The sequence below is a fragment of the Podarcis liolepis genome (genome assembly GCF_965112155.1).
Source record: "Podarcis liolepis genome assembly, chromosome: 7".
Taxonomy (NCBI): domain Eukaryota; kingdom Metazoa; phylum Chordata; class Lepidosauria; order Squamata; family Lacertidae; genus Podarcis; species Podarcis liolepis.
The window spans coordinates 74,114,947-74,139,294 of NC_139561.1; the positions used below are offsets into that span (position 1 = coordinate 74,114,947).

The window sequence follows — 24,348 nt, forward strand, 5'->3', positions numbered from 1 at the left end:
AAACTCTTGTCACCCTTGGCCATTGGCCATGCTTCACTAGGGTTGATGGGAGTAGGGAATTGGCTTGCTAAATCATTCAGTTTGCCAAATACCTTACAACCAAACCCCAACTAGTTTATTGTGAAATTACTGCCATGGACCTTGACCTTTCATCATCATCAAACCTTTATTGCATTAGCATACAGCCATAGCAAAATAAGACAATACAAAAATACTAGAGACAAGCAACCAAGCAAAATTCAAGGCGATATTGCTGGCGTAATGACATTTAAATTACCCTAAGACAATAATGCAAAGATTTAGTTGCCAGCGCCAAAAATCTAATATGCGGATATATATAAAGCATAAAATGGCCCCAAAATAGGCTCGGCACATTGAGTAAAAAAAAAAAACAACGTAATAAAAATAATTAAAACAGGTCCAGGTCTGGGACACACTACCCTATCAGAGTAGCCCTGAGTTTCAGAGCCTGCACTATGAAGATTGCCACCCCACGTGAAATTTGGGGATTTGCGTCCACAAGAAGCGATTTCAAACAGTCTTCCTTAGACGTAATGGTGGACGGGATCAAGAGGAGGAGCTTAGATCTTATTGGCTCATAAATAGGGCAGTAGAAAAAGAAATGTATGAAGTCCTCTACTTCATTCATTGTTCATGGACATAGACGCAGAGTAATAGGGGTCTTAGAGTAAATCCCCTGGAGGAAGGCCGTGGGTATAGAATGGAAACGGGCCATAGTAAACGCTCTTCTCAAATTGGGCTCCGTCAGTTCTATCAAGTAGTTGGCAAGTGATCTTACCACTTTCACTTTAGGGAGCCACATGGAGAGACGGGCTGTGGTGGACTGTGCCCGGTCCATGGCCTCGTCTCTTGTAAGAATCCAGGCCCGGATTTTATGTTGGTCCCAAGATGACAGCGTGTCGAGATCTGGGAGGGAGTAGCGTGCAGTAATAGTCTCCATGGCCTTGGACCATTTGTTGCTATGAGAACAAGTTAAAAAGGCTTGCCTGGCTAGTAGGGAACCTCGGTCATTGATTAGTTTACAGTAAAAACTAATAATTCTAATGTGGGCTCTCGCAACAATGGAGGGGAGGCCCAATTCTGTTCTTAACTGTGCAGCAACCGAGCCTTTGGGGAGACCCAGTATCTTTCGTGCAAAAGAGTTTTGCAGAATCTCCAGCCGTTGTAGTGTTTTTAAATTCCACCCCTAGATTTCAACCCCATACAGTAACATCGGGAGGACTTTACTGATAAATGCTTTTCTGATTGGTGGAACCAACTGGCCGCCTTTTGCATAGAAGAATTTCTCCAAGGCTTTGATGGTTCTACGGGCAGCCAGGATGGTCATATTTAGGTGAGCTGACCAGCTAAGCCCATGCTGAAAAGTGATTCCCAAATACTTGAATGCTGAACAATATTCAATATAGTGGCCCTCAAAATTCCAGAATGACTTCCGAGTTTTCGTACCAAAAGTAAGAATTTTGGTTTTGGCGAAATTGATTTTGAGGGAGTTGGTATCACAATATGTCATGAGCCCTCTGAGCGTGTTGTTTAAGCCCTGCTTGGTTAATGACAATATCACCATGTCGTCCGCATAGAGTAATATGGGGATCTTGAGCTGTTGTAAGGAGGGGGCAGATTGATTTAGGGCCTTCATAGTTGTAACGATGTCGTTGATATAGAAATTGAATAGAAAAGGGGCCAAGAGGCAGCCCTCTTTGACCCCTTTATTCAGAGGGAAAGAATCAGAGAGAGCTCCCAGGGGGCCGAATTTTACTCTGGCCGATATGTCATTATGAATTTCCATAAGGAGGAAGAGGAGTCTCTTATCTATGTTGGTGTAACTAAGCTTCTGCCATAGCCTATCTCTGGGAATGGAGTCAAAGGCGGAGGAACCTTGACCTTTATTCGTCCCAAAAACTCCTTTCATGATTCAAAGTGCAACTTAAGTTTGACTAATGTTATTCATTCGCTCTTGGCTGCCAACTCCATAGGTGGTATTTCTCTGTGCCCAGTGTCTTCCGTTGTCATTGTTTTCAGAAAAACAAAGTTCTCACCCTACACTTCCCCCGGGATTCACACCTTCCTGCAATCTTTCTCCTCCTCCTCTAAAGACTGATTGTGCCACTCAACTTGAAAGGACCACCCATTCCTGGTGTCTTTTGATAGCTAAAATGTTCTGGGATAATCTTTTTTGTTATTGTTACTGTTATTTTTTAATAAAAAAGAATTGGGATGTATGTGTTGTGTTGTTCACATTGTTAAAGGATCTTTTATACTTTTGTCCTACCTATTGTCTTCCTTAGTTATTTTATTTTTGCCTTCCCATTTGTATATTACTTTCATGTCTCATTTTACTCATCAACCATGTCATCACTGACCCCTGCTCACCCTACCAGTCCCTGCCTGCTGTCCCCAAAATTTTATCCTGAGGCCACAGACTACCTCGCATCACTGTTACATCTTGGTCTCTCCCACAAACACAAGACACCTCTGGCTGTTAATTATTTCAGATTTACTGCTAAAACAACAGACTAAGATGGAGCTCCTCTACTCATCCGTCCTCCCCAGAAGATGGAGTTGTCCGGACTGAGCTCCTTCCCCAGCATGGAAGCCCCCACCTTCTCTTCCGGTATTTTTCACGCGTCTCTGTCACTTTTGAAATCCTATGAGATTTGGCAGAGCGTATTTCCTGCAGAGGCATCACCTTGCCAACAAAGGTCAATATAGTTAAAGCTATGGTTTTTCCAGTAGTGATGTATGAAAGTGAGAGCTGGACCATAAAGAAGGCTGATCGCCGAAGAATTGATGCTTTTGAATTATGGTGCTGGAGGAGACTCTTGAGAGTCCCATGGACTGCAAGAAGATCAAACCTATCCATTCTTAAGGAAATCAGCCCTGAGTGCTCACTGGAAGGACAGATCCTGAAGCTGAGACTCCAATACTTTGGCCACCTCATGAGAAGAGAAGACTCCCTGGAAAAGACCCTGATGTTGGGAAAGATGGAGGGCACAAGCAGAAGGGGATGACAGAGGGCAAGATGGCTGGATAGTGTTCTTGAAGCTACCAGCATGAGTTTGACTAAACTGCGGGAGGTAGTGGAAGACAGAAGTGCCTGGCGTGCTCTGGTTCATGGGGTCACGAAGAGTCGGACATGACTAAACAACTAAACAACTAAACAACTAAACAACAATAACAACTAAACTGGGACTCCTGCTAGGCCAAATGTGGTGCATGGGCCAGAGGTTACCCATCCCTGGAGTAGACAATACTGAGTTAGATGGACCAAATGGTCTGATTCAGTATAATGCAGCTTTGCTGCAGGACACAGTAAAGGAAATATATTTAATTTACTCAGAGAAGGATGGATTGACATAGGAACTCATCTTGGACTATCAGTCTAACTGGAACTTAATCTTGGCACCTGACTCCGGAATTTACACTGCTGTTAAGACACTATGTAAGTTTACATTGCAACTATTTACATTACATTAAGCAGGAACTTATTCTGTGTTAGCTGATTGTGTTAGACAATAAAAGATTTGTCTGTCTACACGTGTATTTAATTTTTTTAATAAGAGAAAATAAACATTTAACAAATGCATCATTTGCTGTATACCCTAGGGACTTTCCTTTTGTTGCCTGATATCGTTGTATAAGTCTGCCTTCCTCCCATTTCTGATGCTGATCTACACTCCCCTCATTTCCATATTTCCCAAGTGAAGATCAGCATCAGGAAGGAGGCAGGAGTGAGGATCAGCATCTGGGTTGGGGGCACGTGATGAGCCTCAACAGTATGCATATAAGCACCCTTAACAAACAATAATTGGGGTGGTGTGCCAAAATGTCTGGAGCCGGCCCTGAGGACCTCTAATATCAGACGGCAGCCCAGCCAACCCAGGAGGATGACAATGTGTCTCCTAAAGCCAGTTGTCTTGCTCGTGTTCACTACTTCTGTGGAGTATATCAAAGAAGACGCTTTGAAATCTGGCTGTGTTACACATAATATGAACCCTGATTTATATAATCCTCACAAATCTATGATGTAAATGTGCCTCTGAATACCAGAAGAACTAGTAGAAGAAAGCTACTGCCCTCACGATCATCTACTTAGCAATTGTAAGAACAGAATGCAGACTAGAGGACTTAGGTCTGATCCAACAGAGCTGTTCTTATGTGAGGACGAGCACCAAATCCATACCTTTAGTACTCTGATGCTGAGCACAATTTGGAGTCTAGAAGGAAATTCAGCATTCCTTGCCCCCAGATAGTCTTGAGTGACAACACTCACCATCCTCAGTTAGCTTAACTAATGGTCAGGGATGATGTGAACTGTGATCCAACAACATCTGGGGACCCATCATCTGGATACCACACTAGACCATGTTGTTTCCTTGACTTCTTGCTTGAATATAACCATTATTAGAGCTTCCCACACCCCACAGGTTTTTTTGCCTATCCACAGAGCTAAAATCATGCTGAACAAAGTAATGTCAGTCCTGAGAAGTTCCCACACCCAAAGGATTTATTGATTCTTAGAGGAAAGTGTCATCATTTTTTTATTATTTTTTTTTGTAATCAGAGTCATATTGATAGAGGTTTGAGCAATATGAAAATGTTTTGCAGGTGGGATGTTATACACAGAAGAATGTTGCTGAAGAACTTGCATGCGAATAGTTGCCACTGATGATTGAGCAGAAAAGGGAGGGTTCCACTTTGGCTCAGACAGCTTTTAGACATCCCTGTAAAATAAGATTGTGAAGAATGTAATGTGAGCTTGTTTATGACTCTGTGAGAATCTTCACAACACTTCCTGTCCCACTGTAGATTTTTTTTTAACACTAGCAGAAAGTGCCCGGTGTGGCTCAGGAATCCAAAGAAACCAAAAAAATACAGAGATGTAATTTGTTCATTTTGAGGGCTGTGCCTGCCCTCCTTCCCCAATTCAACCCTGAACGACTCATGGAATGCCCAACCATGATCAATTTGAGGGATGGGGCTAATGCAATTTATAGTTTTTTGAACCCTATATGATTGGGAGGGGGGCAGGGGGAGGAAGTGCTGTGTCGTTGTCCCTCAACCACACTGCAGAAAACAGAAAGTCTCAGTCCTACTGTGTGTTGCCTTGCAAACATGTTTTCTACACAGAGCATGACAGTAAAGCAGATTCTTGCAGCCAGCAGTATTGCACCATTGGTGGGCTGCTCCTGCACTGCCATAGCATGTGCTTGACCGCCATGACATGCCTGCTAACCATACCCTCTTTCCCCTTCCTCCTCCTGCATCATTGCCCCCAACGCATCTCAGCTCATTGGAGTACAGGTCCCAGCCACCCTTGCCACTGACAACAATGTCCCACTCCAGGCTGATCTCACTTGCTGCAACCACTGCCACCTGCATTTATGGAGAGAAGTTGCCTGAGCCAGCCCTACCTCACTCACTATCACCTCCCAAATTGACTCCTCCATCAGCCATCAGCATCACTGTGGAAACCATAACTGCTGGCAGTGAAAACCATCCAACCACCAGTGCTGGCACAACACAAGGGCAGTAGCTAGTATCTCTCTCCTCCTCTCCACCCCACTGGTCACAGGGCTAGCCCTCTTCTTCCTACCTTGGGACCTCTGCAATGCTGGCAACCCCTCTTTCAATACTGCTGGGGTCAGCTCCCCCAGTGTAGTGCCTGCAGGTAACATGTTTGTGAATCAGTCCTAGGCAGCCAGCAGGATTTCATCCTCTGCTCACCAGCCGGTAAGTGGAGAATTCAGTCCTGTATAATTTGACTGTATGATTGTGTTCCCTTGCTAGGAACAGGTATGTGCAGCCCAAGTGCAATGCAGGGCTGTTTGAAAGCCCTTTTGCAAACAGCCCTATTTTGTTCTTTGCAGAGGCTGCCTGGCTGTCCTTTTTCCTTCCCAGCGCCCCAGCCTAATTTGGTTCTGATCTGGAAAATTGTTTGCTGGTTCCCTGATTTCCTCCTCCAACACCAAGAGGAGTATGCTGTAATGTGCCTGTTTTACCCCATGTCGTCTTTAGGCAAAGACCTTTCCCAGAATTGCTCACCTGCCAGAGAAGTCCTCAGCTTTCCAGGCATCAATGACCTCAGCCATATTTCCTGCTATCTTCCCATTGGGCAACTTCAGATCATCAGCACCATTTCCATTGAAGTTCCCGCAGGAGGCACAGACTTTTCCTTCCAGGCTTTTACTGATTTGCACTTTCATTTCCCCATTGGGTTCAAGGAGAACTTTTACTACAGAGGCTAATTTAATCACAATCACATCCTGAGAGAGGCTTATAGAGACATCTTCAGAAAACTTCACCGGGAGTGTCCTCTGGCGCCCATTTACCTGAAATGCAGAAAAGAGGGTGAAAGGTGCTAAGCTAGAATAGGTGTCCCCTACTCAGGGGTTACCTTCTAGGGCTCAGTACACATAAGTGAAATCACACAAAATGGGGAGCAACCTTAAACTGATCAGGACTGCAATACTTCAAGGACCGCCTCTCTCCATATGATCATCCTCTGAGCCCTTTCTTCATGTGCCTCCTCTACAAGAGGTCCAGGGGGTGGCGACATGAGAATGGGCCTTTTTTGCAGTGGCTCCCCATTTGTGGAATGCTCTCTCCAGCGAGGATCACCTGGTGCCTTCCTTACACACCTTTAGACACCAAGACAAAACGTTCCTCTTAAACCAAGCCTTCGGCTGATTGACATCCGATGCCCTTTTAAATGTGTTGTGGAATAGAGAGGGGGTTATTATTGGTTTGTTTCTATTCTTATTTCTATCGTATGTTTTGTCTTTTTTATATTGCAATTTTATGTCGTGAAGCACCCTGAAATCTACGGCAGTAAGACAGTGTATGGAAATTTAATAAATAAATAAAATAAAAATAAATAAACACCCTTCCAATGCCCTCTCTGCCGTTCTCTCTCCAATCCAAACCAAAACAGCTGTATCCAGAAATATGCACAACTAGTGTTGAAGCTCTGGGGCCAGCAGGAGGCTGGAGGACATGCGGGAAAGTGCGCTACCTCACATGTCAGATGTTAGGCAGGGAGGCTGAACAGCCTAAACAAAGCTCAGTTATGCCTTCGGTCTCTTTGGGGCTTCCTTAGCCCTCACTGAAGTCCTCTTTGGGCTCCGGGGATGGTCTCCTCACAAGTCGCAAGGACTCTCCAACTCTCTCCGGCATTTCCGGGTTTGAAATGAGTCACAAAGGTCAGGCTTCTAAACACATAGGACTCTCTCATCCATCCAGGCAACCAGGAGGTATTTTCACACCTCAAGGGGTATGGCCTGGGAAGGGGGAGGTCCAGGGGAAAGTCCTGAGAGTCAGACAGAAAGTCTCAGAGGACCACATTGGCTCTTGGGCTCAGGTTCCCTACCTTTAGATCAGGGGTAGCCAACCTGGTAATCTCTGAATGCACCTGAGCAACAATTCCCAACAGCACTGACTATTGGCCTGGATAGCTAGTTGCTTTTTTAAAATGGGGAAACCCTTTTGCCCTGTTGGTGAGAGCTTGGCAAGCTATTGCATTGGGCCAGAATACAAATGCCGAAAATAAACAAACAGATAAATAAGGGGTTGTGTCCAACTCATGTCTACACAGAGCAGATGTCTTGAAATTAACGGAGATAGTTTAATCATTATGCAAATATGCCATTGGATGAAATCTGAGAACCTGCCCCAGGATCTTACCCGTGTCTCCTTGTTCGTTTTTACAGTGATAAAATACATCCCTTTGAAAAATGCATGTATTGTTGTTGCAGCTGGCAAATTTGAACCGTTGTGTTCCTGGACAACTGCTACGATCCTGAACCAAAAGGGGTCGTTGTCGTTGCAGAGGGATGTAACCTCATAGGCTCCTAGGTTGGGAATTTCCCCTGAGGCTCCATCAAAGGAGGTCAGCTGTGCTCCAGGGGTGAGGACGCACTCGCCGTTTTCCCTTATGCAGCCACGCACACCGTTGTGGAGGGCACAAATCTCTCCTTCCTGACAACTGTTTTCTGCACAAACCAGTCGGCCGGATGGGCTACAGGTGCATTTTTTCAAGCAGTCTTCTAAGACAATATTCTCTCCAGCCTGGTTGATTTACAGCCCACAAAGGGAGGGAGGGAGGGAGAGAGAGAGAGAGAGAGAGAGAGAGAAGAGTAGAAAAAGTTAAAATTTAAATGCAAACTTTAATTATTTTTAATAAGGTAAAAAAGAACTCATATAGAAACAGACATTCAACATATACAACTGTGTACTTAGAAATACCTCTATACAACTATAATCTAGTACACCAGTGCTACATACAGTAGTTGATAAATCAATAGCAAAATAGGTCACATTTTATACTTTAATATATTCATTCATACTATATTAGTATGATATTTATTCCAAGTTCTCTTTTTATATATATATTGCACCACCAGCTTCCACCAGTGTCATTTTTCTTTATAATTTCCATATTTCTTTAACACTATTGTCAGTTTGATAAATGCCACCTTATCCCCTAATCTCCTGGCTAATTCTTTCTTATTCAGTTTATAGCTATCCTTCCAGGCCTTTGAAAATGTTTCTTAATTGTCAGCGAGGTTTATAGTTTCCATGAACATACCCTGCTATGTCTAAAGCATGAATAGCCAACATGGTGCCCTCAAGATGTTGTTGGACCCTTCTCCCAAACTCCCATCAGCACCAGCCAGCATGGTCAACAGTCAGAAATGATGGGAATTGTAGTCCAACGATATCTGGAGAGCATCATATTGCTACTCCTTGACTAAAGGAATAAAAGGAAGGGGGGTGAATATGCCAGTACATGTATCAACATATGGGTGTTTGTTTTGTTTTGTTTTGTTAAACTATTAATTCACAAAGATATAAAATGAGAGCAGGCTCCTGAATGTAATTCTATGATAGTATAGAAGCAATGGCCTTTCTGTCATCCATGATTTTTGTGTGGGGAAAACAGTAAAATGTGCATGAAGGACATATTTAAATATTTTGTGCCAATACATATAAACAAAATTGGGGATTAATGTAGTAAGGGCATGGAATAGAAATATGAATTATGAATCAATGCATGTGAAACAGATGAGTCAAAAATAGACTAATATAACCAACCCTGTTACCAACACAAACATCAGCAGCAGTATACCACTTCCAATAAACTTTTCTGGCTTTCAGAGTCCAAAATAGAGTAAAAAAAAACTAGCAAATGTTGTTTGCAGGTCTGTACTCAGTCTAAAACCATCCTATTGCTAATTCACTTGTTCCCAAAAGGAAACTCTGTTAATCAGTGGACAAGTGACTCTCATGAGTCGTCATCCAGTAGAGGATGGCAATATGAGAAGGGTATTTTTCTGTGATGGCTCTCTCCTTGTGGAATCTTTTTTTCTCTTGATGATGCATTGCTTCCTCTGGGGTCCATTCATGAAAAACATGAGGCCTTGCAGGCTGACTTACAAGAGGCACAAGTGAATGTGCAAACATCGCTGTTTTCACAGCTGTTGCAGTTACCTTGATGTAGCGCCCGTCATGCACGCAGCCACAGTTCCCCATTGCCACACATCTGTCACCGTCAAACAGGTAGCCGCCGACACACTGGCAGCCTTCGAAGCAATTCTGGGTGCACTGGGGCAGAGTGGATAAGCTGGTGCAGGTGGAATCACAGGTCCTCGTACACAACTTGTAATGGCTATTGGGTGGGCAAGTGAGAGCTGAAAATGAGAGTGAAGATCAGTGATTGAAGGAGTCAAAAGCAGTCCAGGCAGGGATGGTGTATTGGCTAACTATTTTTAATTATAGAGAAGGGGTTAGGAAAGCATTTCATCCATATTCATTTGGATGCACAGTACAGGGGGGGAATTATAATAAAAGTTAATTAAAGGCCTATTCCATGTTTTTAACTGGCATAAACTATTAATATTATTATTAATGATTCTATTGATTAGGTCCTGGAAGGAGCAGCAGAAGATTAGAAGATGTAACTGCAGGTTCCTGCTGTGCAAACTTACGGCAGAAGTTGTTTGTTCTCCAGGCTCCAACTGTAACTCCTGCAGCCTGACATGCAGCTACATAAGCCTGGATGCTCCTACAGAGAGTTTCTCTGGCACCATTGGCTGCACACATGTCATACAGACAGTGGTTGAAGAATTCGGCAGGGTCTACCAAGGAGTGACAGCTCTTGAAGGGGCCGGATTGGGCTTGGATCATTCCGCAGGAACTCTCTGGTCGGTACGGCGCTGTCTTGGCTGCATCACAGACGGGGCATTTATCTCCACAGCCATCGGAGCATCTGATACCATCAATGGGAACCTTCCAAGAGGCCCCAAACTCTTCCACATTCTGGGTGCTTTTCCTGGTAGGCAGAATAAAGTCATCAGTCTTGTCCTTATTGAAATTGCCACATAGGCCATTGACAAGTCCTTGGTAGTTACTGGGGACAGACACCAGGACATATGAGGAGGTGTCAAAAAGGACTTGGAGACCAAAGTCAGACTGGAGAATGATATTGTTTCCTTCCTGGTTGGCCCAGAGTTTCCCATCCTTTGTCTTCATGGGCAGCGTATAGAGCTCTCCATCCACCTGCATTAACCACAGAGAAGGTGACAGTTTAAAATGATAATAATTATTAATGTATCTTTAATGGTGTTTTGGACTCCATTTCAGGTGGAAATTCCTCCCAAAGCAGGTTACAGATGAAAGATGCCTCTAAATTGCTCCTGTTTTGTGGGAGGAATTCATACACATACCAGAAATGCAGATTTATGCAATCGAACAGGATTAAACCACCCTGTCTCCCCAGGGTGACAAATCTACTTAAAAACCACCAAAATTCTAACTTCTCCAAAACTGCATTGCAGTTTTCCAACCCCAAAAGTGGACAAAAATGCATATATTTGGAGATGTACATTGAAATCCACATGTTGGTGAAAATGACAAATAGAAATGCATTGTATTAGAGAAAATTGCTTTCGAAAATGTGTCCATCATTTATTTATTTGTTTGTTTGTTTGTTTGTTTATAGCTTTTATAAACTGCTTAATGTTTTAGCAAATCTTTAAGCGGTAAAAAAAGGGGAGGGTTGTTAGGAGAAATTTGCACTTAAAAGCAGGAGGGTTAAGGAAAAAAAACAATTGTGAATTGCCACAGAAATCTGGAGAGCTGAATTCAGTACTGGAAAAATGTGAAATTGAGAGAAACAAAAATTGTCAGATTCGTCCATTCCCAGTGATGGAGCACAAGGGACAGTGGGAGATGAAATACTCCCAAGGACTCCTGCAGTTGTAGGAATTGTGGGTGAACTATGGTGGCATTTCTACTTTAGAGAGACATACCTTGAGCTTCCAGTTTGTTGCCTTCTCAATGACAGCGGTGTGTCCATGAAAAGAGACTACAATCATCTTAGTCAGTGACCTTTCATTTTCCACTGACACGGCAAAGTTTGCCAGCTGAACATCCTCTCCTTGGACTTTAGCTAAAGTATAAGTGCAGGTTCCTTGGAAGTCGTAGGCCCGTCCATCAAAAGTTAAGTAGTGGGAGCCTGCGGACAAACTGCAAGTACCAGACCCTACAGGATGACAGTCTTGGAGACCGTCCTTCACCCTGCATTCCTCATGGGGCCCACAAGAGATTTCCTGGCATATGACAACTCCATTGTCTGTACATTGGCATTGTTCCTGGCAGGATGAACCGGGGTAGAACACCTCTCCCTTCTTGTAGTAGTTGTCCTCGTGCTCACAGCCACAATTCCCAATAGGGACACACTGGTCCCCACTAAAAACGAACCCTGGATTGCAATAGCATCCTTCTTTGCAGGTCATTTCACACCCATCAGGAGCCGAGAGACCACGGCAAGTGGCAGGGCAGCCATTTCCACAGAGCTCGTAGTGAGAGTTGAGTGGGCAGGCAGGGCCTGGAAGAAAGGACAAAATCAGAAAGTGGTGAATTTCAAGCTAGTATAGAAGTTCTTTCGGAGGACGGCTGGTTCTTTGGTCACCTGGAGTAGAATAGGTCTGCTGTGCTCTGTTATAAAGTATGTCTATGGAGTGACATCTGCTGGTTACAGCAGATGTTAGCAAAGGTTGCCATCAGATTAAATTGTATTTCCATATACCATAAGCCCGCAACATATGGCATGCATATCCTTGGGGCAGAACATTGTAAGGGAAGAGGATTAGCTCACTGGTAAACAGCACATTTTTCGTACAAAAGGTCCCAGGCTTAATCCCCGGCATCTCCAAGTATGACTCGGATAATGTCCATAACTGAGAGTCTGGAGAGCCAATGTCAGTGTCAGTGTCAATGTCAATGTCAACAGTAGATGATCTGAACAGGTGTCAAGTTACTGCTTATGTTCCTCTGCTAAAACAGCTTCAAGAGGCAATACTTACTGCAGAAAGATTCTGATCTCCATTCTTCAAGCTCAATGTCCAGATCCTGACAGGCTGCCCCATAAAAGCCGATGGCATTGCACAGAATGTTGTGCAGGCCATGATACTGGCAGACATCAAAGATGCAATCATTGAAGTAGGGCGTTGGGTCGATGATCTCATGGCAGTGCCTGAAAGGCCCATCCCTCTTGATGAGGATCCCACAGTATTGGTTGCTCTTATAAGCTTGTTTCTGTGCCTCTCCACATGGCGGGCAATCGGTGGTGCAACCCTGTGAACAACCTGGGACTTCTGCCACCTTCCAGCTCTCTGCAAAATGGAATATGCTAGGTGCTTGTCTCCCATCCTTCATGGTCAAGTCATCACTGGGGTTCAAGTTGTTGTTGCCACAGAGGCCACAAACAGCATTGGCATATGTACTGGGTACAATGACTTTGACATAGCTGTTCCAGTCAAAGGTTACTGTCAGGTCAAAGTCAGTCTTGATGAAGACCTCACTCCCACTGATATAAGCCTTTATCTTGTCTTTGTGGTAGAAAGGCAGGTTCACATAGACTTCATTAACCTAGAATGTGATGCAGTAGGAATTGTTACCACTGCTCTTGCCAAGTGGTTGTGTCCAATATTAGTTTTAGAGAGATAGACCCATTGAAATTAATGAACAAGAAGCATATAACATAAAGACTATAAGGTTTCTCCTGATTCACATGTTCTGGAAAAATAGTGCATAGTACCATCAACAAACAGATGGCACCTTGCCCCCAAACTCCTAATGATCACTCTCAGTGGCTTTAGATAGCACTGGAGATAAAATAGTGCCCTGCAGCATCCCATAACATAGTCACTGGAGAGCCAAAAAGCACTGTCCCAATTCAGTCCTGGAGGTAGAATTGGCACCACTGTAATACAGAACCCCCAATTCCCATTCCTTGGAGGCCATGAACTTTGGAGTTGGCCCAACTGCAGCCTCCACATGGATATTGAAATCACCTAGGATTATTCTCCTGGGGTCCTCCAACAATATCACAGAAATGACCCTGGCCAGCCTGATCGGTGGTATTGCTGGGTAACAGGGTTGTTGGTAGACAGTACTATCCCCAATCTGGGAAGACCAACTCATTCCCTACAGACCCTCTCAGGTGTTAAGATTGGCAAAGAGGGCCCCTCTTGGTAGTTTGTGGGTGGATGGGATCTGGTAGCAGGAATTCTCTGTGGTAGCCCTTAAGCTGTGAAATTCCCTCCCTGCTGAGCTTCATTTGACACATTCATAAGTTCGATTTTGTCATGTGCTGAAAACACATCTCTTAACCACATATATATATATATGGTTATATATATATATATATATATATATATATATATATATATATATATATGCAGGTTTTGGTGTCTTCGGGTGTCTTCCCGTGTAAGAGTTGGGGTGCCTAGGCGACGTTTCGACGAGGTCTCACTCGTCATCTTCAGGCTGGAGCTTTCGGCTTCTTGTTACTGGAACAGAGCTCTGTTCCAGTAACAAGAAGCCGAAAGCTCCAGCCTGAAGATGACGAGTGAGACCTCGTCGAAACGTCGCCTAGACACCCCAACTCTTACACGGGAAGACACCCGAAGACACCAAAACCTGCATTCCTGTACCCGTGAAAATCTACGAAAGCATATATATATATATATATATATATATACATACACTGTGATGTATATATATATATATATACTGCGATGGATGTGTATTTTAAAGATTCACTTTTTTATCTGACTCTAAATTGTTTTAACTCTTTTTAATATTGTAGTTTTAAGTTGTTGTAACCCAACTTATGAAAAAAGGGCCAGTGAAAAATCTAATCATCGTCCTAGGCTCCCATAATAGTTTCTGGATCAGATAAACTCATTGTTCTAGGCAGCTGGGGGCCCTGCCCTCACTGCTCACAAATCATGCTTGTCCCATACTTAGGAACTGGATCTAACAACTCTTGTGGCCGTCAACAGCACATATCTAATGCTGAATTTTGCAGCACATCGAGCTTACTTCATTTATACTTTGCATGTCAACAGACCCTGTAGTTCAAATGACAATGTCCAATGGGGTATAGTGCCATTTGTCACAGATAAACCATCCCCTATGTCTAATGCAGGAACTGTTTCAATGCTTACTTAGAAAACTAGCAAGGTACCCTGCCCAAGAGCCACCCTCTGAAACAGCCCTGTAATGACACAAAGAGGAAAACAACCATACATTCACCAATTGTCTATACCTGGATCCTGCGTGGATATTCCTGGCTAAGTGTGATTACGACATTGTAGACCTCCAATGTCACCACCTTGGTGTAGGACACCTTTTCATTGCCTCGGTTGTTGTTCTCCACATTGACAGTGAAAGGCCTGAGAGTTGGGTCCTTAGAGCACAGCCCAGCCAGCTGGTAGACGCAGGTGCCCATGAAGTCATATTTCTTCCCATCAAAGGTGGTATAATGAGGGTCCCCGGCTGCTGAGCAAGTAGCAGTGCTTACGGGATGACAACCTCGGACCCCATTGACCACAATGCACTGCTCACTGGCTTTGCAGCTAGCTGGTTTGCACACCGCGATGCCCAGGGTGGCATCACATGTGCAGCGGGAACCACAGGTCTCATCAGCCCAGAATTCTTCTCCGGGTTTGTAGTAGAGCCCATTGTAGGTGCAGCCACAGCTCCCGACAGGCACACACTTGTCTACGCTGAGGACGTAGCCATCGTTGCACTGGCAGGTTTCCACACATGGCTGTTTGCAGACAGAGGGAGCCTTGCGGTCGGCGCAACTGGCAGGGCAGGCATTGCCACAGAACTCATAGTGGCTATTCTGAGGGCACGGCAAGGCTGTGAGGAGGAGAAGAATAGCGGGGGTCTAACAACTGATAGAATGCGCTAAAGCTTAAGTTGGCAAGAGCTGATGCTGCTAATATTGTACATGTCATATACAGTGTGTGTGTGTGTGTGTGTGTTTAAGAATGAATTCTTGGGTCACAAGATCCACGTTTGGAGCAAGTATTCTTAGGGGAGAGAACCCCAGCAGAGATTTAAAATCACAAAACATGCAGCAATGCCAAATGTGAAAATATAGACTATAAACACTTTTAAATGTGCTCCTCTAAGTGAGTTCCAACCCTCCCCAAGTTTATTTCCCTCTTCCACCAGCATAGGAAAAAGACCCCACATTTGAGAAGTTTTAAGAAGAGTTTACTTGCAAAGCTCAGAGTCATGTGAAAGTTGCACAGGCAGTAAAACTTGGCTTAGTTCCAAAGTGGGGAAGAGTACTCACCACAGCCAGAGGCTGTCCTCCAATCATATATGGTGGCACCCTCTTTCCTACAGGTTTTAGCATAGGCCTCCAAGGCCTGGCAAAGGATGTTCTTGGCTCCTCCATTGAGACACACGTCATAAATGCAGCTGTCAAAGAAGTCATCTGGATTCACTATGGAATGGCATTCTCTGAAGGGGCCCCCTGAGGTTTTGCTGATCAGCCCACAGTACTCTTCCTTTCCATACAGCGCCCTCTTGCTCTCATCACATGTTGGACAATTCCCTCGGCAATAATCCCAGCAAAAGGGATCCCGGTCCTTGACTTTCCAGCTGCTGGCCCAGCTTATGATGGAGGCAGCCTTGGTGCCATTGAGAAAGACCATGTCGTCTGCAGGGTTTTGGTTGAAGTTTCCACACAGCCCGCATGTGGCCCCATAGTAGCTGCTGGGGAGAGTGATCACCAGGTGCCATTGCCAATCATACGTTACTTGGAGACCGAAATCTGTTTGCAGGACAGCATTGGTGCCACTCTGGTACAGCTTGATCTTGCCATCTTCAAGAGTCAGTGGCAGGCTGGTAATAGCGTCATTTAACTAGAAACAGAATGTCAACACACATGTGAATTATTGTTTTGTTTTTCCTTTGTTTCCATGCAGCCATGTGTCTAAGAAACAGGAACAGACAAGCTGATCCTAGCCTTAGGCTGAAATTCTAACCCAAGGGAGTAAGCTTCAATGAATTCTTTAGACAAAGGCTGGGGAATCAACAGGCATTTTAGCCATGGTCACAAACCCAGTGACAGGGAATCTATGGGCCATCCAGGTGTTGTTGGACTACAATCCCCATTAGTGCTAGCCAGCATGGTCAATGGTCAAGGATGACAGAAGTTGTAAACCATTCCCAGCCCCTTCCCTAATCTATTACTGCACGTGATTCTCAGGGAATTTACACTTTCACCACCTAACTCTGTCCATGGTACTGTTTCACATGAGCAAGCATCACTTTAGATAGGTTAAGTTTTTTAGTGGTCCTTGGGAATATTAGTTGGCAGCGCAGACAAGTCTGTTGGGCTTAGGTGGCCCAAGTGATCACTTCTGTTTGGGCAGTGCAGTCACATAGGAGGGTCAAAGTCAGCTATAAGGTGTGACCAAGCCAAATCCAGTTGCACTAGCAGCTGCTCATACTCTGGTTTCAAACCATGAGCCCAAGAAAGGGACCCTGATTGTGTTTAGCTGTACACCATTCGGTTGCCAACTTGCAGTATTTACAGAATCTTTTTTAAATGCAAACATCACAAAACAAGCTCCTCATGGGATCCTTATTGGGTAGATCTAGAGCACACATTTGCCATGCTGAAGAATCAAGATCATTAGATCCTGCTGCGGTTTCTTGTGAACAGATTTGAAAATTAATATTATGCCAAATAGGATTGCAGCTTCATCACATCACATTCCCCAGTTCCCTATATTCTGCCAGCCACAAAGGAGAAAGAGATCGGATGTCTGAATAATGAGGGTCTTTTAATCATGCAAAGTGGCATGAAGGTCAATAACCTCCATCATTCGGAGTGGTATAGAGGTTCAATAATTTCTTGAGAGTGACCTGCAAGCACTAGTATTTCTTCTTCCTCCTGATATAGCTATTCCTTTCATGCTACCTTAGACTAATATTGGACTCTCAAAGTGGCTATATATTGGAATGAATTCCAGTACATTCATGGAGGTTATCCCATCCCCTGTCAATCTAACATACCCGGATTCTTCCAGTTTCCTGTTTGTGGATGGAGATCTTGTACCCATAGATGTAGATGTTGGTCAGACGCACGTAGGACACAGCCTGGTTGCCCCTGTTGTCATTCTTCTCATCGATAGTGAAAGGCACCAGCGTAGCATCATTTCCACAGTACTTGGCAATAGTGTAAGAGCAGGTGCCCATGAAATCAAACTTCAAGGTGTCAAAGGTGTGATAGTGTGGGTCCCCCCAGGCCCAGCAGGTTCCTGTGAACTGTGGTTTGCATATGGCTTGGCCATTCTCCATCTTGCATGTCTCCTTTTCTCGGCACTTCAGGGCTTTGCATGGATCTAAAATGGAAGGCAGGAAACGTGAGCAAGAAGTCATTCAGTAAAAAACTAAAGGTGCAGAGATGGAGGGGAGTTTTATCCATTAGCAAAAGGGCATAGGTAGGCAACATGCTGCCCTCTAGAAGTTGTTGGAGTCCAATTCGCATCATCCTCGGCCTGCATGGCCAAAAGTGATAGGAGCAAGAAGATCTGGAGGGTAACATAATTGAAATACTTTATTGACACTTGTACAACTTGTGAGATTACACAAGCACCCCCCACTCAGCTATCTTAGTCTTAATTTCCCTGATTTACTGACGCACACCCACCAAACCTGAAAGTCAGTTGCCCTTTTGTTATCTTTTCATTCAGCAGCCTAACAACCCACGGATAGAAGCTGTTCTTTACCCTGTTGGTGTGACTAATCATGCTTCTATATCTTCTGCCTGAGGGCAGGAGATCAAGAAAGTGCCGACTAGGGTGTGAATCATCTCTGAGAATTTTCCTCACTCTCCTGAGGCAACGTTCTTCCACTATTTCATCCAGCGGATTCACGAGACAGCCCATAATATCTTGTGCTGTATTCAACACCCTCTGCAGGCACTTCCTATCAGATGATGTCAAACCAGCGCACCACACCGTGATGCAATATGAAAGGATACTTTCTATTGTTGACCGGTAGAAGGAGATCATCAAATGTTGATTGACATCGTTCTTCCACAATATTCGGAGGAGATGGAGTCTCTGTTGGGCTTTCCTAACCACCTGGGTTGTATTTATTTTCCAAGTAAGGTCTTCACTGAGATAAACTCCTAGGAATTTAAAGGAAGAGACTCGCTCCAGACAGCCCTCCCCGATGTACAGTGGAGCTATCTATGTGATGGGGGAAGCAACACACAACCCTGCCTCATATTTATTAGGCTGGAAAGTGCCCTTGATCTCTGATGTTGATTCTTGTTTGTTTGAATGGAAGACAGAGAAGTGCAGGTAAGTTTGTGGAAAATCTGCCTGCTGTACAAAGGAAAAATGTACAATTGTAGCTCTGTCTACTTCTGCCTCTGGCACCACCCAGCATGTGGCTCCAGAAGTCTGCCCAGAAGAGAATGCTGCCCTAGAGCTTTAAAAAAATGTACCTTGCCCATTATTTATAGACTCACATACTACATCCCTCACAGAAGGTGCTATAACTTCCCAGCATATCTGTGCCAAGACCAGGGGTTAGGCACAATGAGAATTGTAATCCAGCAACATCTGAAGGGCCACAGGGTCCCTACCCTTCGCTTGATTGACTCTCTCCTTACCCTTATTAATGCAGCTCATGATTCCATCTTGGACCTTGCAGTTCTCATCGGCAGCGCAGTTGTGGGCCTCACAAATTACTCCCTGGCCTGGGCTGCAATGGCAGCTCTCCTGGCATACGTTCAGCAGAACCTTCTCATTGGGCTGTTGGGAGATTTGGGAAACAATAAAACAGAGCAGCAACAATAATCCCTTCAGTGCATTTCTGAGGTATTGAGCTTGAATGGGAAAGGACTGAGCATTGGAGGAGGAGCGACATTCCTTTTAACAGAAAGGGCTGTTAAGCAGAAATGGGGAAATGGGTGCATGAATGAATCGCCACCAACTGCCCACCATGGGGTCCCCCCCCATCTCAGCTCCCAATGCCACAACTCCTCAAGCCTTTCAGTTGAGATAATTTGCCCATTCCACAGCAAGCAGCCAGGTCAAATAATTTGCATGCATTTACAGATGACTCTCAGCTTATGTTGGGTTTATGTTCCTTGAGGTTGCATGTAAAGGCAAAATTACACAAAGTCAAGGTGACCCCTGGAATTGCCCCCACTGTCCAAGATCTCATAGGTTCTTGGATGGCCAGTGATATCTTGTGGGAGCCTCCCAGAGGCCTTGTACGTCTTTCTCAGAGCCTGGTAAACAAAGCAGAACGATCAAAATCTCTTTCTTCGAAGAGTTTTCCTGCCCCACACCTTGCTTACTGGGTTCTGAGATGGTCACATGAGTGTCCTTGAGGCTCCTGCATGATCTCACGATAGCCTCCAGTGCCCAGTAAGCCAGGTTATCCCACCCCTTTCTATTTATTTTTCGGTGATCTGTGCAAAGGAGTAAGTAAAATCACATTAAGTCGACTGCATAAACAAGCTGTTAGTAGATCTGTCCTATCATTACACTTAAGTTGCACAATTCTGCCATCTGATGCACCTCCTCCTACCAATGACAGTTCATTTTATTTATTCCATATTTCAAAAGAAAGCCATTAAAACATTTCATGACCTGAGAAATTCTGGAGATGATCACAACAGCTTGTAATCTGGGGTTCAAAGAATGTGAAACTGGGAAAGCATGCTTTGGGGGGGGAAAGGTTCAGAAGATCAGCTACCTTGTAGTAGCGTCCATTCTTTAAGCACCCACAGTCTTTTGCAGCGACACAGCCAAGGCCATCGAAGAAGAAGCCATCATTACATTGGCAACCCTCAGCACAGGTCTCTGGACAGGCCACAGAGTCAGTGATCTTGGTACAGGAGGTGGAGCAGAGGTTGCTGCAAATCTCATAGTGACTGTTGGCTGGGCAGTGCAGAGCTAAATGAGGAAAGAAAGAAAAAAACATCCATGTTAGGTGAAAGGCTCCCTGGTACTATTTGGGATGGCTGGGAAGCTGGCAAGTGTAATGCAGAGAGAGTGACTGGTAAAGAGCAGAAAATGTCTTTGACAGCTGTTTTTGCAAAAAAACAAAACAGAAAGCTGATGCTAGAATGAATTTATGTTCCTTAACCCCACTGTTTTGATCATTTTTTCACTTATCTCATATATTGTTGCTCCAGCCATTGAAAACTTGCCCATTCAAGACAATGGAGGGTTTTTTTAAATATAAAAAATGCTTAGGTTTCCAAAGGGAGAGGAAGCAATGAGGGTAGTAAAATGCTTCTGAGATCTTGTAAAAGCAATTTGAGCAGTGGGACAAACCCAATCTGCGAGCAATGTGAGATTCCAGGGGTTCCAGGAGTTTACCCAGGGTTTGATTTCCCTGGAATGAGGGTCAGCAGTGACTGTGATGTGTTTATGATATATGGTTTATTTGCACATAAAGTCGTACCTTGGTTCTCAAAAAGAATGTGTTCCAGGAGTCCATTTGACTTCTGGAACTGTTTATAAACCCAGACATGGCTCCCAATTGGCTGCAGGAACAGCTGCGAAAGCCATGTCAGATGTTCGGCTTCCGAAAATTGTTTGAAAACTGGAACACTCACTTCCAGTTTTTGATCGTTCAGGAGCCAAAACGTATGAGTTCCAAGGCATTCAGCAACCAAGGTACGACTGTACCCTAGCCTATGATGGGGCTCACAGCATTAACATCCCCAAAATTCTTACTTATTCCAGAGCCACAGTCCTGGATTCAAGCAGAAATCAAGTGTGCCTCTCTTTCTCCAGCTTCTGCCTGCAGCTTGCTCTCTCTCTCTCTTACACCTCTGGCCCTTGTCCTTCTCACCAACAGCCAGGGGAGAGGCAGGGACCACCTATGTGCCATCTGGCACAAAGCAACTTCCTTTGTTTGTTTGCTGTGTATTCTGAGAAGTGTCTTGCTAGGTACCAATTGGTCTTCAAGGCTACTGACTCTGCTCTGGCTCCCTCGGTTGTGTTTCATCACTCAGACACAGACTGAGCTCTCAGAGTAACTGTCCTTGCATACCTGCTTGATTTCCTGCTTTCCAGCATACCTTGGTTCAAGGATGATGAACCTCAGGACCGGGTCCAAATATGGCCCTATCTATGGCCCCAGAAAGTTGCCAAGAAGGGATCACAACCCTTGTGCTGAATAAGGTCCCCACCCTACCAACTTATACTGCTGGTTCTGGCAGGAACTCATTGAAAACAATTTTCTATATACCTCTGTGATTTGAGCTCATCAGTAGGTTGCGGAGCATATAGTCAAGAGGGTGGTGACACCCAATTGGAAGGGTCATAGAGCATCTAAGTGTGAGTTCAGTCTCTGCACAGCTTGAGGCAGTTAGAGCCTTACAAATAAACACACACCTCTAGATGTGTGCCAAAGTGACAGGGGGTCAGTTCAGTTTCTGCTCCCATTTCTCTTCTCCCCCTGAATGTTCAGGCCCCAGTACTTACGACAGAAGGAAGGGCTCCTCCAGGGCTTGACAGAGACCCCGGCCTCTTGGCAGACAGAAACGTAGCTCTGGATGCTGTTGCACAAGACCTGGCTGTCCCCGGTGCCCAGGCACACATCGTAGATGCAGTTGCTGAAGTACACACTGGGATCCACCTTTCCATGGCAAGCACTGAAGGGGCCATCAGGCGCAGTGAGGATCCCACAGTAGTTGCGCTGTTTGAAAACGTCCTTCTTCCTTTCCTCGCAGACCGGGCAGCTGTTCCCAGAGCATCCATCTGAGCAAGATCTATCTGCCCCAGAGACCCGGACCTTCCAGGAAGCACCAAATTTAGCTATGTCAGAGGTTATTATGCCATTGGGTAGCAGGAAGTCATCATCCTTCTTCCCATTGTAGTTCCCACAGAGGCCTTGCATCTGGCCCCGGTAAGTGCTTGGGACGGTGACCGTCACGTGGTAAACCAGGTCGTAACTCACAATGAGACCAAAGTCAGTTTCTATCAGGACTTTTGTGCCATGTTGATAGGCTCTGATCCGCCCAGCAGAAAAGGATATAGGGACGGTGTAGATCAAGCCATTCACCTGGAAGAAGAAAACAGAACATTCACTGGTTGAGTAGGATTGGCCTAAGGGTTGTTTCTTATTTTGCAAACTTATACTCCAAGGATTGGCAGCTGGGGGACAAAAATAAACCTATATTAGGAGACATTTGCAATAAAATACTAACAAGTTTTCATCATAATTCTTGGGAGAAATGCCAGCTGGTACAGAAATGTGGAGAACTGGACTTAGGACAGGAAATATGAGAGAAAGAAGCTGATGGACTTGTTCACCCTTAATTAAATGAATGAGCCAAGACAATGTCTTCATGTAAAAAAAAAGATGAATGGCTAAAGATCTAATGATTTGCCTCTCCTTTCCGCATGGACTCACCTTCACTTGACCTTGCTTGCTCTGCAGTAATGTGAGTGTAATGCCATAGACAGTGACTGAGACCATCTTGGTAACAGCAACCTTCCCATTTCCCCAGGGCTCGTTTTCCACGTTGACAGTAAAGGCTCTCAAGACCCGGTTGTTTGTGCTGACCTTAGCCAAGGTATAAGTACAGGTGCCTTGGAAATCAAAGGCCAGTCCGTCGAATGAAATATAGTGAGGGTCACCTGAAGCAGAGCAGGTGGCGCGGCTGGTGGGGTAGCAGTTCTGGATGCCCTTCTCTACCTTGCACTGCTCCCCATTCTTGCAGCTGGCGGACTGGCATTTTACTTGCTTGCTCTGTGCATCACAGATGCAGCGTCTCGTGCACGTCTTGTCTCCCCAGAACTGCTCACCGGGTGAGAAGGACTTCCCCTCAAACACGCACCCACAGGCAGCCTTGGAGATGCATTTCCCAGCATCCAACACAAAGCCCTCATTACATTGGCAACTCTCTACGCAGGGCATTGAGGAACAGTCTTGGGGCTCAGCTTGGTTGTTGCAGGTTGCAGGGCAAGGAGATCCACAGGCCTCATAATGGCTGTTCTCGGGACAGGATTTGGCTGTCAAAAGAGACAAGATGATTGTCAACAAGGCACCATTAGAAGACACAGGGAATCTGAGAGTTAAGCTATATTTTGCTAATGTGGGACAAGGGAAAGTGTACTGAACCATGTTTTTATTTTGATTATGTATTTTGTGGTTTTCATATTTTGATTTTATCCTGAGACCTACGGGTATAGGGTGGTATATAAATTTAATTAACAACAACAGCAATGACCAAGATGCCCTTAACATAGCCTGCCTCTCAGAGTATTGTGCGAATCAAATGGATGCACTACCCTAAGCTGCCAGGAAGATGTATTCAGTACAGATGTAACATTAAACTAAGGTTTGCAGAGCGGGCCCTCTTGGTAGTTCTGCTACCCTTGGAAGTTTGGGGTTGTGGTGGCCTGGAGTGGCCATTCTCTGTGGCAGCTGCCAAACTCTGGCATTCCCTTCCCGTAGTGGAACATCTGGCATTTTAATTGTACAGTGGTACCTTGGGTTTCAGACTTTTCAGGGTACAGACGCTTCAGGTTACAGACTCCGCTAACCCAGAAATAGTACCTCGGGTTAAGAACTTTGCTTCAGGATGAGAACGGAAATGGTGTGGCGGCGGGGCGGTGGTGGTGGTGGGGGCCCATTAGCTAAAGTGGTCTCCAGGTTAAGAACAGTTTCAGGTTAATAACGGACCTCTAGAACAAATTAAGCTCTTAACCCAAGGTACCACAGTACAGCTTTCATCATATGCTGGAGACTCCTCTCTTTACCCTGGCCTTTGGCATATATATATATATATATATATATATATATATATGCAGGTTTTGGTGTCTTCGGGTGTCTTCCCGTGTAAGAGTTGGGGTGTCTAGGCGACGTTTCGACGAGGTCTCACTCGTCATCTTCAGGCTGGTGCTTTCGGCTTCTTGTTACTGGAACAGAGCAGGATCTCAGTGTTTGAGTTCCTATAAATACTGTTGAGGGGGT

The 24,348-nt window shown here is 44.8% G+C and overlaps 1 protein-coding gene across 1 annotated transcript; it reads right to left on the reverse strand.

Moving 5' to 3' along the window:
• Positions 1 to 4,491: 4,491 nt before the first annotated feature.
• LOC310710940 (IgGFc-binding protein-like) lies at positions 4,492 to 23,378 on the reverse strand. The gene is made up of 14 exons (XM_083512279.1): positions 22,783 to 23,378; positions 21,852 to 22,431; positions 20,110 to 20,309; positions 19,016 to 19,157; positions 17,407 to 17,735; positions 15,674 to 16,247; positions 14,633 to 15,231; positions 12,384 to 12,948; positions 11,328 to 11,905; positions 10,005 to 10,575; positions 9,508 to 9,707; positions 7,702 to 8,085; positions 6,064 to 6,350; positions 4,492 to 4,742 (listed from the first exon to the last, which is right to left on the reverse strand). The coding sequence occupies exons 1-14, from the start codon at positions 23,287 to 23,289 to the stop codon at positions 4,733 to 4,735; spliced, it is 5,526 nt and encodes a 1,841-aa protein (XP_083368405.1). The 5' UTR covers positions 23,290 to 23,378; the 3' UTR covers positions 4,492 to 4,732.
• Positions 23,379 to 24,348: the final 970 nt, after the last annotated feature.

Coding starts and splice junctions, on each gene's coding strand:
- LOC310710940 (XM_083512279.1), bottom strand. CDS start 23,289: ATGCCCTGCGTAGAGAGTTGCCAATGTAATGAGGGCTTTGTGTTGGAT. Junction 22,432..22,782: donor GCAAGCAAGGTCAAGTGAAG/GTGAGTCCATGC, acceptor TTCTTCTTCCAG/GTGAATGGCTTGATCTACAC. Junction 19,158..20,109: donor AGAATGGACGCTACTACAAG/GTAGCTGATCTT, acceptor ATCTCCCAACAG/CCCAATGAGAAGGTTCTGCT.